The sequence below is a fragment of the Sapajus apella genome, unplaced genomic scaffold, assembly GCF_009761245.1.
Source record: "Sapajus apella isolate SASKATOON/1434 unplaced genomic scaffold, GSC_monkey_1.0 scaffold12, whole genome shotgun sequence".
Lineage (NCBI taxonomy): Eukaryota > Metazoa > Chordata > Mammalia > Primates > Cebidae > Sapajus > Sapajus apella.
Window position 1 is genome coordinate 25,957,566 of NW_022436952.1, and position 14,659 is coordinate 25,972,224.

The following is a 14,659-nucleotide window of genomic DNA, read 5'->3' on the forward strand; positions in this document are numbered from 1 at the left end:
GGAGCGAAGGATGACTTGTTAGAAATTTTATTATTTGTGAGGCAGTTAAGTGCTCTGGAGAGCAGGCACAGTCTTGGGAACACTATGACCACCCCCTGGACAAACCAGGGCCCTCGGGAGAGGGGCTTCAGCTTTGGCTTGAGGGAAGGCACATAACCAGGCCAGGCCCTGGCCAAGAGTATTCAGAAGCCAATTGGGTTGCTGGTGACCACACCACCCCGCTCCACCAAGGCCTTGGAGATGCTTTTGAAGTTGCGGTAGAGCTCCTGCTGCTGGGGGTCCGACTGCAGAGTGGCCATGCTCTCTCGGATCCGGGCTGCAGCCTGTGGGGAGGAAGGAGGGGTTTGGGCCTGTACCTCTAGCCCCTCACCTGAGCTTGGCAGCCCTGAGTCTCACCTCGATACACCAGGTGTCACAGAGCATTTTCTCATGCTGGGCTGTGGAGTGGCCCTCACTGAGGGATCTTGAGGCCCTGGCAGGAAGCAAGAGACAAAAATAAATCTGTGCCGGCTGGGATCCGGGCCTAGCCCCCCTTCAGCCCAGGCATTCCCTACCTGCCTCCTCACCTCGAGAGAACCACTACCATGGCATAGAGGTCGATGGCCCCATCTGCCAGCCGCTGCAGCAGAAATTGTTCATCTATCGGGTAGGTGGGTGGGGGTGGGAGTGTTAGTCTCAAGGAGAGGAAAGGGTGGGAGGGGTGAGAGGGCAGAGGTCACTCACTGACAATCCCCTTCCTGTGTTTTATCAGCTTTGCCTCCACCACAGCGGCAAACTGCTCCAGAGCCTGCACTGCCTGAAGAGGAGGGAGAGGTGGGAGAGGTGCAGGGCTCAGGGGCCGTTGGCCGCAGCCCCTGACGCAGGCTCTCCTAGACCCCTGCCTATTTACCAGCTCACCGCTCCGACTCAACTCTGGGTGGACGATTCCATTGAGACTTAGGCCGCTGCCCAGTCCTGCCCGCCTGAGAGGAAGAGGGAGAATGACTGGTTAGCTGCCATACATCGCCCTGCCCTCCCCTGGCCCTTGCCCTGGCCCTAAGCCTACCGCCTCAGCTGTTTGCCTGCCTCTCCTAGCAGGAGGCCAGCATTCCCAAAGGGATTCTTTAGAGCACTGCCAAGCCCAGAGAGCTCCTTTCCTTTGTCCTATGGGGGAAGAGGGTCCAGTAGTCAGGACTCAGTGTCCTCCTCACCTCTACCCCACCCAATTCTCCCTCTTACCATACAGCCCTGCAGAGCTACAAACAGCCGAAGAATGTCATTTGTCCCCTCAAAGATCCGGAAGATGCGAAGATCTCGGAGCACACGCTCTACTCCAGGTTCCTACCACAGGGCAACACAGATCATACGCCCCTGCGAAGATGTGCCTGCCCGCCCCTGGCCCAGTGGAGGCTCTGCAGAAGACGGAACTGTACCTTCATGAAGCCCATACCCCCCATGATTTGGATGCACTCATCTGTCACCTTCCAGGCTGCCTCCTAGGGACACAGAACAGATGGGACTGGTTTTGGAGCTAAGCTCCCAAACTGGACTCTCCCTCCGTGCATGCCTGGGACCTCACCGAGCCAAAGATTTTGCTGATGGCGGCCTCTATCTGGAAGTCTGTGGATCCCTGGTCCATGTTAGCACTCACCATGTAAGCCATGGACTGAGGTTGCATGGTTGGGACATGGGAAGGAAAATGGAAAACGGCTGTGTCAGACTTGGCCTGATCACCCAATTCTGAAGATCAGGTGTGACCTAGCTTGGTAGACCCAGTCACCTAACTAGTCAGATCAGGCAAATATTTGTTCTTCTGGGTCAGTTCTCAAGGCACTTTCAGGTATTTGTTTTCTTAAAAGGGGTGGAGATAAGGGATGGGGTAGGATTAACTTCAGTTACTGCTGGCCAGCATCTGACCAGAACATCATTGCTCTCCACCTTCCGCAGAAGCTGAGCTGACTATGCCTCCCCGCATCCCCTAGGGCATTGGTGTAAAGCTGGAGACCCACTGCCCCAGGTGCTGCTGGGGGTTGTAGTCTGACCCGGCTGGGAAGAAAGCCACCCAACTGGGAAGAAAACTACAGGGCTCCAGGGAGAGCAGCTTGGGAAGCCCTCACCTCAGTTACATACTGCAGCATAACCATCCGGGCCAGCTTCTCCTGGATCAGCCCAAAGTTGTGAATTTTCTCCCCAAACTGGGTACGATTAGCGGCATGATCTACCTGGAAGAGGGTACGCGTGTCGTGGTTCAGTGTGGTTCTGCGGTCTCCCTGAGTGGGGCTGGGCTTTGGATACAACCAGCGTTCAGTCTACATAGGATGGAGACCTAAGTTATGGAGACCTAAGCTAGCGAGTCTGGGGCTGCTGGTAGGGGAGGAGTTTCTAGTGTAGGGAATGCATGCAGGGACACATGGCAAGGGGACAGTGAGACTTCTGTTGGGGCTAGCTAGGGACTCAGGCAGGGTACTCACCGCCTTGGCAATGATGCCTCTCATGGTTCCTGCAAGGGCTGCAGCCATGCCAAACCTTCCGTTGTTGAGGATATGCATGGCGACCTTGAAGCCACTCCCAACCTCACCCAGCACATTCTCCGAGGGCACCCGTACTCCATCAAAGAACACCTCTGCCGTGTTAGAAGCCTTGATGCCCATCTTCTTCTCAGGGGGCCCACTGTGTCAGGGCAGTGTGGGAAAGCAGCGGTGTGTTTAGTAGGTTGTCACTGAGGGAAAACCACCCCTTCACTCCTTATGCACCAGGAAGGAATTACAGCTTCTAGACTATCAGCAGCCATAGGCAACATGCCCCCCCAGGCCCTGAGGACTAAGAAGGCCTGGCTATGTCCTATTCTGTGTTGGACTTGGCTGCTGGAGCCAAAACTTAAGCTCAGTTGCATACATATTAGTCCCAAAGGTCACATTCAGTCCACTTGCTTTGGCTTTTGCATACATCCCCAGTGTGACCTGCAACAATCATCTGCTTTGGTGCCAAGTTCTGCCCCCTCAGTCCTAAGCTCTTCCTCCCCAAATCCACTCACTGGGTAACACCCCCGAAGCCCCTCTCCACCACAAAAGCGGTGATCTTCTCCTTCACGGCCCCCATGGCTGGATCTGTAACTGGTGTCTTGGCAAAGACTGTGAAGATGTCTGCCAGGCCCCCATTACTGTGGAAGAATGAGGGGGCATTCAGGACATGGAGGACTGGGAGCAGTGAGGCATGGGATTGGGCAAAGAGGGGAAATGGGAGGCAGATTGCCTGATCCAAAGCTTGCTTCCGTTGAGTGTATAGTATTTTCCACAGGGGCTGGGCACAGCAGAGGTTCGGATGGAGGCTGCATCTGACCCGCTTGAGGGCTCGGTTAGACAGAAAGCGGCCAAAGTCTCCCCTGTTGGGGAGAGAGCTCCTTTACCCCAAGTTCTGATGAGCTTCAGAGTACCCTCCACCCACTTCCCCATCCCTCCACAAGGCAGTTCTCCCTAACACCTGGCAGTATCCAGTTTTTTTCTTTTTTTTTTTTTTTTTTTTTTTGAGATGAAGTTTCCCTCTTGTCACCCAGGCTGGAGTGCAGTGACGAAATCTCAGCTCACTGCAACCTCTGCCTCCCAGGTTCAAGCAATTCTCCTTCCTCAGCCTCCCGAGTAGCTGGGATTACAGGCGCCCACCACCATTGCCGGCTAATTTTTTTTATTTTTAGTAGAGACAGGGTTTCACCATGTTGCCCAGGCTGCTCTCGAAGTCCTGACATGCCTCAGCCTCCCAAAGTGCTGGGATTACAGGCACGAGCCACTGTACCCAGCCAGTGTCTAGTTTTCTTTTGCATTTCCCAACCAACACTATGATGCCTCCCCAGAATCTTCCCCCAAACAAAATGCGCAGCCATTTGATAATGTAAGTACCAACTAGCCTAATCTGTGCCAAGCCCAGTATACCCCCCAATCTCCCTCGGTCTCCTAGGGTTGCCTCACCAGATGCCAGTTTGGGGAGGTATTTTTCTTTCTGGGCCTTCGTGCCAAAGAGCAGGATGCCTTTGAAACCGATGCTCTGATGCGCCCCCAGGGTAATGCCCACGCCAAGGTCATGCATGCCCACGATCTCCACCAGGCGGGCGTACTGAAGGGGAAACGGGAATCTGGGGCTGTCACTGGCTGCAGGGGGACGTACCTCAACAGGAGAGCGTGGGCAACAGGGCAGTGCGGGCACCTGGACCATCCCCCGTGTGTGGGAAGGAAGTGATGTCGGGCAAAGGGTACAGCAGAGAATGTTGATCAGTCTTAGGTCTTGGTAGGAGGGTGACTTGCTATACTTTTGTTCGGTGGCCCCAGCTTAGAGATTTCTAAGGACTTGGGAACCAGGGTGAAGCCAACGGCTCTTAGCTCCAGGGGACTGCATATAAATTGTGTGATGTTTGGGAAAGGAGGTGGTCATATACATTTTGGACATCTCTCCCACAGGCCCCCAGGGCAGGTGCTTAGAAGAGACTTTAGCCCTGGGGATGGCAAAGAAGCTGAATCTGCCAAGCTGGACTACGGGATACTGGGATGTGGTGATAGGGTGCCCCTCACCTGGGTGTTGCAGAGGCCCACACCACCCAGCTCACTGGGCACTTGCAAACCAAAGGCCCCCAGCTCCTTGAGGCCCTGTAAAGTGGTCTCCTCTACCACCTCCAGAGTGTCATTCTTGGCAGGATCGTTCACCTCCTGGGGAAGGCACAGGATCCCACATTCACGCTCCTTCTGAGCTTAACATCTCCAACCACCCCCAGCAGGGACCAAGCCCGAGTCATTCCTCACCTCGAAGAAACGGGACACGGGCCCCACCAGCTCTTTAAGAAACTGTGTCTGCTCTTCGTTGAGCACTGTAGCGGGTGGGGGACAGGCCAGTCAGGCCAGGCTGGCAGGGGAAACCACTCTGGCCCCACCCAGCTCTATCCCTTCCCTTACCAGAAGGGTATGGGAACACCTGATCTGTGGTGAGCTGGCCTTTGAACATCCCCACAGCAAAAGACTTAGATTCCTGGGCAGAGAGAGGGGGTTTCAGGACTATGGTTGGGGTGAGTCTGTCCCTGGTTAAGGTCCACCTGGCCTCGGGGCTACTTACCGTCTTGGCCGGTTTTTCCCTGGTCGAAGAATCAGAGGAGTGGGAATCTGGCTTGTCCACAGCCGCCTGGGAAAAAGAAGGTTAGCAAGGCCGGGGAGAAGGGACTTACGCTGTGCCAAGGGAAGCACAGGGCGTGAGCCGTGCCTGGAGGCAGCGCAGATGCGGCGACCTTTCCCCTAGTTTCGCCCTAGGGCACCCTGGCTTGCCCTTTCCTCTACTTTTGGCGACAGAACCGTGGGTAGGGGACTGGCACCAAGAGGGGACCCCTGCCGGCGGCGGGGAGGAGGGCGCCGAAGCGGACCGCCGCTCCCACACCCCCTAACCAAGGTTGCCATGACTTACCTGAGCGGCGACCCCGGCATAGGGCCGCCGGGCAGGGCCGGGCCGGGGCTGCCCCAGGAGTGCCGTGGGCCGCGAGCTGTGGGGAGTTGGGGGTTCAGTCCTAGCCCAGTGCCCTGGCCTGCTGTCCCCCGTCCCTCTTGTCATACACAGACCTTACGCCCCCCAGCCTCAGCAGCTGCCGTCCCACGCTCGAGGCCATCCGAGCCGCCTGCATCTCCGAACCGCTCTGGGCACTGGTACCTCGAGCGCTGACCCAGCTCTGGCGTCCCGTACGCCCGAGTCAGGGCGCCCCCTAGCCCTGACTCATCGTCCACAATGCACCGGGCGGCAGGCGGGTTCCGGGGCCCGGGGCGTGCTGGGAGCTGTAGTTCCTGGGCACTCGTTCCGCCGACCTAGAGGGATCTCCAAGCGTCATTTGTCCCCCAGACTCCATCCCGCCCGTCCGAAGTAGAGTCTAGTCCTCCGACGGGGTGATGGGATAGGGTGGGACGGAAGAGGAAGGGGCTTAAGTCCCTGCAGCCAGAGGGATGGAGGTGGAGTGAAGGGAGGGCTTCTCCGGTGGGGTTAGAAGGAAGAATTAGGGGAAGAGAAGTGTAAGGTAGATGCCAGAGGTAGAGACATGGAAAGTCGCCTCTAGAGTTCCTGGTGAAATCTGTCTCCGCCAACACAAGGGTACGGTGGTGGTGGGCACTCAAGCTAGGGTGTGAGTACCCTAAGTGTATTCTCCTGAGACCTAGGCGACATCGCTAACTCTTGAAACAGCCACGGTTTCACAGTAGGAAGGCCTCCCCAGGTTCACTGCCTCACCCTTAATAAAGCCTCTGAGACCTTCCTGAACATTCCTCTGTCTCTATCCTCTGTTCCTTCCAGAGACCATGTGCCCAGGCAGGTGGATTCTTCTTGGGCGGGAGAGGAACTGCAGGAATTCTCTCTCCTGCCACTTGCCCGTGAAATCCCAACTTCTCTAGCCCTGGGTCAGGAAGTCCCAAACAATTTATACCCCTCTTTCTGCAATTCTCATTGGGGTGAGAAGAGGCCCAGGAGGAGAGAGAACAGGGATTAGCTTCTTTTTGAGCTGCTGGAGCCTTCTGTGAGGAGGCCCTCTTTGCTGGCTTCTCAGAAGAGTGTGGCTAAGTTCTGCCTGCCTTTGGGGAGAGGGAGCCAGCGTGTATGGAGCAAGGTGGTGGCAGTGCTGGTGCCTGGGGACCTGGGGGAATGGGACAGCTGGTCGGTTCAGAGAGAGCCTACTTTACTCACAGCTGGAATTGAATGAGGAGAAGCAGCTCAACTCCAATCCTGGAGGATTAGGAAGATTAAAGTGAGAGAAGAGAGAGATGTCCCAGAGACCAAGAGGTGAAAAACAGGGGTCCTTGTGGAGGGGAGGCCTGGGAGTGAAGTAGGGGGCTGGCGCTTGGGGATCGCTGTTCCCGAATCTTTCCATAGGGCCTGGGGTGAAGGGCACAGGCTGGGGAGATGAAGTGACAGTGTGTTCGTCTCCCTGTGTTGGCCTCTTCCCTGTCCCAATTCTCCTTGCATCTCACTAGCTCCCAGGTCAGCCCTCTGGCTCCTGGCTCCCCCACTACTGCGGTGGGCACCCCCGCTCCTCACAGTGCTGCACAGCGACCTCTTCCAGGCCTTGCTGGGTGAGTAGCCCATTTTCTGAGGGATCTGGGCCTCCAAGGGCCGTTACTGAACTTTGGGAGCTGGTTGGGAGCTTGGAGATCATTTGATCCAGGCTGGAGCCCCATTCAGGGTCATGGCCATGGTGTCCTCCATGATCCTGGACCAGCCTTGGCTGAAAGGGCTCCTCCCTTGCCAGACAGACCACAGCAGTGATGGCAGGGGTGATGTGCCCAGAGAGGCCTAGGGTGGGGAGGTAACTCAGTTCTGTTCCTGTGACAGACATCCTGGACTATTATGAGGCTTCCCTCTCCGAGAGTCAGGTAAGGAGGTGGGGGCGAGTGCCTACCTTCCTGAGGGGCAGGCAGGGCTGGAGAGGTGAGTCAGATATGGCTAACATTACTCGGAGACTTGGGGGCCCTGCTGACAAAAGCCTGAGTCCGTGGCCCAGGGACGTGGGGGCACCGAGAATGCACTCTCTGTGGTTCTGTATCCCCCTCCCTTTCTTCCTCCTTTTCTTTGCCTGCCCCAGTTTCAGGCACTAAAGAGTCTAGGGCATAACTTCTGAGGTTTCTCAGCCCCTGAGAAACCTGAGGGAGAACTAGGTCCCTAGGGATTCCCTCCTGCCAGCCAACCCCTGCCTCACACCGACCCCCTGCCCCCTGCCACAACCTCCCTCCCATATTCAAATAACCGTGGGTGCTCCCAGCCCAGCTATAGGTGCTTTCTCCTCTAAGAAATGAAATCCAGCCTCCTCGTCTTTGCTGTCAACGCTGGTGGCTGGCCAGGTCTCCATGTTTGCCTCAGGGTCTCTGTGCTTCTGCTTCTAGCTCCTTTCCCATTATCCGGGTTCCTGCCAGCACGGAAGGAGTTAACTCTGCCAAGGCACCCCCCCCATTCTGGTTCCTAGCTCCCTCCCTCCCTCCCCCTGCTTCCTCTCTCCTCCTCTCTCCCCTTCCCTCTTCGGCTCCACGGCTCCCTCGGCCGCTGCCGTTTCCAACCCCCCCACCCCTCTCCCCCGCCACGGCCCCTAGCCCCTGGCCGTTTGGCAAGACCCCCCCCCTACCCCGGGGCTCCCCAAAATCCAGTTCCCCTCCCCCATCCCAGCTCATGCCCCAGCCCCCGAACTCCGGGGCTGCCAGCCCCCGGTGCCCCCGCCCCTCCTGAGGATCGGGGTGTGCTCCCCAAGTCCCCTCCCCTCCATTGGGGAGCCCCTTCCAGGGCCCCCTTCCCCTCCCTCCCACGCTCCCCTCCCCTTCCCTTCTCCAACCCCCTCCTTCCCCTCTCACCCCTCCCCCCATCCTGGCCCCCCCTGCAAAAGTGGGGTGCGGAGGGGGGAGGGGTGAGAACCCACGGAGGGGAGGAACGAAACTCCGATGAAGTCAGAGCCCCTTACCCGCCACCGCGGCCAGGCCCCCCAACATGGACTGTCTCTGTATAGTGACAACCAAGGTAAGCATGATGGGGGGGCTGTAAACTGGGGGGAGGGTATGAGTTTGTGGGGAGGGGTTAATAGGCCTTATCTGAGACTGGCGCCCCTGGAGTGATAGCATAAGAAGTAAGATGTATTTGGGGATCTTAATTTAGTTTTGGGGTTCACATCTGATAAAATGCTGGATTTGGCCACAGGTGCCCCCTGGAGTGATCCCTTTGTACCTGTAGAGAAATGGAAAATTTAGGATATTCCATGGTTTGGGAGGCCTGGTGGGTTTGGGGGTTCACCAACGCTGTTTGAGGGAGACTTTTTTCAGGAGAAGCCTGGCTCCCATGGAAGTCCTGCTGGTGTATGTGGGAAGGTGGGCTATGTTGTGGGGGTCCTCTTCCCTCCCCAGGGAAAAGCTGCCTTCCAAGTGCCTTGTTCAGTTTTGGGGGGCTCCTGGCATGGGGTAAAGGTTCTTGGTTGTGAGTGCCTGACTGGTCTGGGGGTGTCAGCTGGCAGGGAAGGGGTGGGCCTTCAGACTATAGAACAAGCATCTCGTAGCTGCATTTAGGGATGCTCTCTCAATTTGAGGAAACTGTTAATTTAGGGTTCAGTCATTTAGAATGGAGATGGTTGGAAGTTGGCAGAGGGCTGGGGCCTGACATGGGATCACCTGAGGGAATGCACCAGGTGAGGCAAGGATTTTGGGGTACTCCCATGGGAGGCAGAAGATTGCAGCAGCTGAGCTTGCCAGCCCCTGAAGTGGAGGAGGAGAGATTTAGGGAGAGGGGATTTGAGGAGGGGGACTGAGTGGGTGGTGCAAAATTTGGGGGTGTCCCAAAGGCAGGTGCCCCATGTCCCCATCTCCTCCCACACTGTATCTAGCCTGGATCAAGAAAGAGGGAGAAGAGCAGATGGGGGGACTGTTCACTTGCCCCTGACGCTTGGGATCAAGATGGGGGGGACACCTGGATTTAAGGGTCCCTGAGGACTTATGACCGAGGTTACTGAGGTTACGGGGGTGAAAAGGTGTAGGAGGAGAGCAGGGCTGGCAGCAGTGGGGATCTGTGCAAGAGTGTCCCTCTGGCTGGAGCCTGGCAAAGGCAGGAGATCTTGGATGGAGCACAGGCAAGCTCCTGGTGGGATGCGGATACCTAGACTCTGCTTGGAGACTCTGGGGCTGGAGAGCTGGATGCCTGGTGTGTGGAGGGAGGCTTGGGCGGGTGGCAGGCAGCTGGGGGCTGGGGGGTGGGACAGGAAGTGGGGGCCGGGGGAGGCGGGGTCTGGGTGAGTCACAGGCTGGGGAGGGGGTTATATTTAGTGGGAACTGCAGCTTTTCATGGGAGGGAGCTGAGGACACACATGTTCCCTGCCACAAACTCACACATGTGTGTACACATGCGTTGTGCACGTGTGAGCATGGCTGAAAGAGATGGAGGGCTGAGGACCTTTAGATCTGGAGCCCCCACCCTCTCTCCACCAGGGCTACTTGTTTGCCCCTCATTCTGTGGGCTTCAGGCTTTCTCCCAGGCTGCCTCTTCCCCACATTCCCTGTAGTTTCGGTGGATTTTTATGCCTCAGTTTCTCTGGCCTGGTTTCCTTTAATGTCTGTCTGATCCTCTGCTCCTACTGTCTCCTGCCCTGAGGCCTGCCACTCGGCCTTAGGCTCCCTGGCTGTGGTCCTCTGTGTACAGGTGTAAATAGAAAGCCTGGTGGAATGTGTGGGTTCTGCTTCCAACACGTGAACACATAAATGAGAGCGAGGGTGAGGGGCTTGCCTGCACTGGCAGCTATTCTGGGTGGGTGGGTGGCCTTATTCATTACCCACTCCAGCCTCCTACTTCTTCCCTGGCACCCAGGGTTGAGCATCCCTGAAGGAAGGAGGCTTACAGAGCAGCAGATCATGCATTTGGGATTTACAGAGGCGTGGAGACCCAGGCTTGCCACATTCCTTGGCCGCAAAACTTGTCAGCCTTAGGATGGCGGGTACTCCAACTCCCACAAGGCCCCGAGGCACAAGATCCCTCAATGTTAGACGGTTGCTGCCCATGGCACTGTTGGGAGTTGTGGTTCACCTCTATTCAGGGCAGCTCAGGGTAGCCTAGGAGGAGCCTGCAGGGGGCACATAGCTCCTGTTTCCCCAAATGCTGGATTGGGTAGGGAGTGCTCAGGCTTTGCAGTCGTTCAGCTCCCCAGCCCTGCTGGAGTCTTCCATCTTTTATTGCCTATATTTAGATTCTTGCCGCAGTAATTTAAGGAACATTTATTGAAAGCCTACTACGTGCTAGGTCCTGTGTTTTGTGCAAACTCTGCTTTACAGCGATCACTTTGTCTTTCTTGGTGTCTTTATCTCTGCCAGCATCTCTCTTCGTCTCCGAGCATCTCTTTCTCCCACTCCGCCCCCGTCCCTCCCCCTTTCCCCGCGCTGCTGCCGCCGTTGCCATGGTAACCGGCGACGACTGAAGTTGCGTGGCTGACTGGAGGGCCGGGCGAGGGTGGCGAAGGGCGGAGCAGAACAAGTGGGGGTGGGGATACAGTTGGGGAAAGACCGAGGGTATTTGCCACAGCCCCAGAAGCGAAGTGGTTAAACCCTCCGGGTGGTCCTTATTGGGCAAAACCGAGATGCCGGGGGCGGGGCAGTGTGGCCGACGGCCTCATTCATTGGCCGGCAGGGGCGGGGCGGAGGGACAGTGTGGGCGAGGCAGGGGGAGCGAATGGGCGGGAAGTGGACGGAGGCGTGGCTTCCCGGGCAGGTGGGTGGAGTCTGGCTTACTCTATCCAGGGAGGCAGCAACCCTTGGAAAGGGGAGGAACCTTGAGGCTGGGTTACCTGACCGAAATGAGGGCGGGGCTGAGCTGGGATGGGCGTGGCGTGGTACCCCGTGCGTAAAAGAGACGGGCTTTGAGGAGCTATTGTCCAAGTAACTTAGGGGCCTGGGGGTCTCTGGAAAGGAGAATCCGGGGGTTGGGAAGTCTGACGTTTCAATTTTCCTAAGATGGAGGCCTGTTAAGATTTCATCAGAGCACCCCTCCTACCTCAGCTCTGTGTTCCCAGGAGACGGTTGCTAAGCGACAGCAAAGTCCTTGATTGCTGCGTTGCCAGGCAACAGGGAAACGGAAAATGGAGGGAAAAGGGAAATGGGGGATGGGGAAGGGTCTTTATGGGCCATAGCGCCCACTGGTGGATAAGCAGGGCTTGTACGTTTTCTATTCTAGAAGGAATTTTGAGTCCAGCCCCTTCCACACTGACTCCTTGGATCCTCTGGTGATCCCAGCTTTCCTACCAGATATGAAACTAGGACATTGGGGGTCATCTTGGGGTCGCATGTAACAGATGCCAATCAACGGGGTCAATCTTGCTTGGGTGAGATTCTAAGGAAGTCGTCATTTCCGCCATGTGTGGACATTTTATAGAAGTCAGGCGATTTGAGGAGACCTCTCACTGGGTTTTAAGAGCTGGAACGGTGGGCGTGAATGGGAGAATATTTGGGAGAGGCTTTCAGGTTCAGTTGTTTGGGAGAAAATAGAAATCTCTGAAGAGACCTGAAGCAGGCCGTTGGGAGTGTTCTGGACGATTTGTGGGTCATTGCAAATTGCCAGCCAGATTTTTGGTGTATATATTTTTTGAGGCCTAAGTTTGGAGAAGATACATTTGGGAGCAATCTTCCGACAAAGTTGGAATTCGGAGTCATGGAAGGGATGTTCTGGGCAGCCAGAAAAGGATGTAATCTATGAACCTCGGGGTAAAGAAAAGGAGAGGAAAAGTTAAAAAACATATTTTTTTTGGTAGAAATGGGATCTCGCTATGTTGCCCAGTCTGGTCTCAAGCGCCTGGCCTACAGCGATCTTTCCACCTAAATTTCTTTTAATAAGGGTTTTGGAAAAAATTGAAGAGATTGCAATTGAATTTGGAGGGTCTGCTTTAAAGTAGATTAAATATTTCCTGAAAATGGGTTCTTGTGTGGAATTAGAGACCGGCATATTGAGAAGTCGTGAGTGTCTTATTAGATTCAGGGGCTTGGATAGGGGATCCCAAACAAATTAGAGGACTTGTTATTTGGGTGTGTATATTAGAGCAAGAGTAATATTTGCACTAATTGCAAGGTCCCTGTTAGTGGATTGGGGGATAGATGTGATTTAGAAAGGGATGATTTAGCGTCTGTTAATTTGGGGGCACGACAAGGATCTGTGGTTCCTTAAACTCTTGAACAAACATGGCCTGGCTGTCAGGTGGGGCTAGACTGCAGGGGAGAACTATGCTGCTGAGGATAGGAGATGCCTTGGAATCTGAGAAGTTGCTATCCACATCACGGATCTTGCAGGGGATTTGATGGGAGAGGCCGTGTAGATCCCTTGGGGGTCCTTGTGAGAGTAGTGCTGTTTGCTTCCCTGGACTCTGGGAGTCCAGCAGTGGTGAGATGTCCAGTGAGGTTTTGGAATGGTTAGGGGCCTGGCAATGTTGGGGTTGGGGGATTAGATGGAATAAGGAGTCCCTGAGAACTAGAGAGATAAATTGGTAAAATTTTAAATCTGTCTCTATTTGTAGAGGGGTCGGAATAGAAGTATACTGTGGAAAGTGAAGTCCACAGAGAAACAGCGTGAACCAGGGAAGTTGGTCGCCAAGAGGGTCTCCCCTCACCCTTCTGTCTCCCAAAGTGACGCTCTCCCGTACTGCGCAGGCGCAGTCCCCCCCCCCCCCCCCCACTCCGGCCGCAGCCTCCAGTCGCCGCGGCCGCCGCAGCCCCCGCCCCTCTGCCCCTCCCCCTCCCCAACCCAGGGACCCTTGATATCCCACCCAACCCCTTCCCTCAGTCCCCCTTCCCTTCTACATGTCGGCTCGGAACAGATTCGCCTCCATGTGTCTCTGCGTGGTACGTGCCGCGGTATGGGCTCCGGCCCCGCTCCCCTCTTCCCGGACCCCCGCAAAATATCAGGGTGCAAGCTTCAAGTGCTGTCGTTCTTCCTTCTGCTTGGTGTGGGGTCTCTGGGTTGCAACTTCTTGGGGACAGGCGCCGTGGGTCGCCCCTCTTATCATTCACTTTGATTCACACCCCTATGTTTTGGGGGTGCAAGCCTCGATTCCAGGTCATTCTGTGCAACTGGGGCTCCGGTGAGGAGGGGGCCAAAGGGGAAGGAACAGCAGCGACTCCGTTGGTGTCCTCCACTCCCCAGGCCTTTTACTTGTTTTAAACCCTAATATATTGGGGGCGCAGACATGTCCCAGTAGCATCTGAGTTGTTGTGGGTTAGGGCCCGAATCCCAGAAGGATAAAGGGTGGGGGGTCCTCCTTTCCCATCCTGCTTTAGTTGCCCTGTAATCCAGGACTGAGAGGTGCTGATCCTTACCTCCCCAGCCCCCCAGTTTGCAGTTTCAGAATTACTCCTTCCACCCCTACCCCCACCCCTCCAGACGTTTCTCTCCCCCACCCCCCACATGTACGTGGAAAATTTCCAGGGACTGAACCTAGTCCCTAACCTCTTCCAGCCACATTCTGGAAATCCTGGGACCCATTTCTTGCTCCCCATTTTCCCCATGTTGCCTCCCAATCCTGAGGAGCCTCTTCCTCAGTGCCAGACACCACCCTCCCTCCATGGGGGTGGGAGAGGGAGAGGTATGGGGTCTCCATAAAAATAAAAGTTTACCTTCATTTCCTCCCTAGAATAAATGATGAAATGTCCCTCCTCATGTTTGCATTTTCTTTGGGTGCACCCTGACATTTCCTCATCAGATTCAGGAATTTTCTCTATGAGGTGGAGTGAAGATGGAGGGGCATTGGACTCAAACCCTCCCCCAAACTCCAAAACTTGGAGCATTGGCCCTGTCTGATTTACCTTGCAGGGAATTAGAGGCCTTGTGAAGGGAGAGTAGAGAGCGGAGAGCGGCTTTCCCCCATTCCCCCAGGAATCCCCAATTCTGGGGGTCCTCCCTCAGCTTGTGCACTGCCCAGGTAGAAGATCACCTTCTCAGGATATGCAATGAACAGTCTCTGTCGGTTCATAGAGCTTCTTCATTCAAGACACCTCAGCCTTGGAGGAGGGCTATTTTGTGTGTTCTCCTCCTATTTTCCTTCCCTACTTTTTGTGCCCATGGTACTGAAACCTGGAGTTCAGGATTCTCTCTCCAAGTCTGTGGTCCAGAGAATAGACTTGATCTCACTGAGCCCCTGTTTTCCTTCTTTAAGGCTTCTTTTTTTTTTTTTTTTTTT

The 14,659-nt window shown here is 55.6% G+C and overlaps 2 protein-coding genes across 11 annotated transcripts in view; one reads left to right on the plus strand and one right to left on the minus strand.

Moving 5' to 3' along the window:
- Window positions 1-11: 11 nt before the first annotated feature.
- ACADVL (acyl-CoA dehydrogenase very long chain) lies at window positions 12-5,786 on the minus strand. Of its 3 annotated transcripts, XM_032280533.1 has the most exons (20): window positions 5,568-5,786; window positions 5,416-5,491; window positions 5,074-5,139; window positions 4,917-4,989; window positions 4,767-4,831; window positions 4,539-4,673; window positions 3,942-4,086; window positions 3,232-3,361; window positions 3,014-3,139; window positions 2,451-2,649; window positions 2,097-2,201; window positions 1,559-1,645; window positions 1,413-1,475; window positions 1,219-1,320; window positions 1,046-1,143; window positions 890-962; window positions 724-796; window positions 567-639; window positions 397-472; window positions 12-323 (listed from the first exon to the last, which is right to left on the minus strand). In XM_032280533.1, exons 1-20 carry the CDS (start codon window positions 5,627-5,629, stop codon window positions 183-185), a joined length of 1,968 nt encoding a protein of 655 aa, XP_032136424.1. In that variant the 5' UTR covers window positions 5,630-5,786; the 3' UTR covers window positions 12-182. The 3 variants fall into 3 exon arrangements, with proteins under 3 accessions (XP_032136424.1, XP_032136423.1, XP_032136425.1); XM_032280532.1 differs by having other exon boundaries at window positions 4,917-5,139; window positions 5,568-5,750; XM_032280534.1 differs by lacking the exons at window positions 4,539-4,673; window positions 4,767-4,831; window positions 4,917-4,989 and having other exon boundaries at window positions 5,568-5,709.
- The window catches only part of DLG4 (discs large MAGUK scaffold protein 4), a 29,484-nt gene continuing 20,393 nt past the window's right edge, over window positions 5,569-14,659 (plus strand). For 3 of the 8 annotated variants that reach the window (XM_032280521.1, XM_032280522.1, XM_032280523.1), the window contains exon 1: window positions 7,980-8,487. In XM_032280521.1, coding sequence (XP_032136412.1) covers window positions 8,458-8,487 — 30 coding nt within the window. In that variant the 5' untranslated portion in view covers window positions 7,980-8,457. Of the gene's footprint in view, window positions 6,769-6,959; window positions 7,059-7,317; window positions 7,359-7,979; window positions 8,488-14,659 lie in introns of those variants that run through there. The other 5 variants (XM_032280518.1, XM_032280519.1, XM_032280524.1 and 2 more) reach the window with 3 other exon arrangements.

Coding starts and splice junctions, on each gene's coding strand:
- ACADVL (XM_032280532.1), bottom strand. CDS start 5,629: ATGCAGGCGGCTCGGATGGCCTCGAGCGTGGGACGGCAGCTGCTGAGG. Junction 5,140..5,415: donor ATGCCGGGGTCGCCGCTCAG/GTAAGTCATGGC, acceptor TCTTTTTCCCAG/GCGGCTGTGGACAAGCCAGA. Junction 1,144..1,218: donor TAGCTCTGCAGGGCTGTATG/GTAAGAGGGAGA, acceptor CTTCCCCCATAG/GACAAAGGAAAGGAGCTCTC.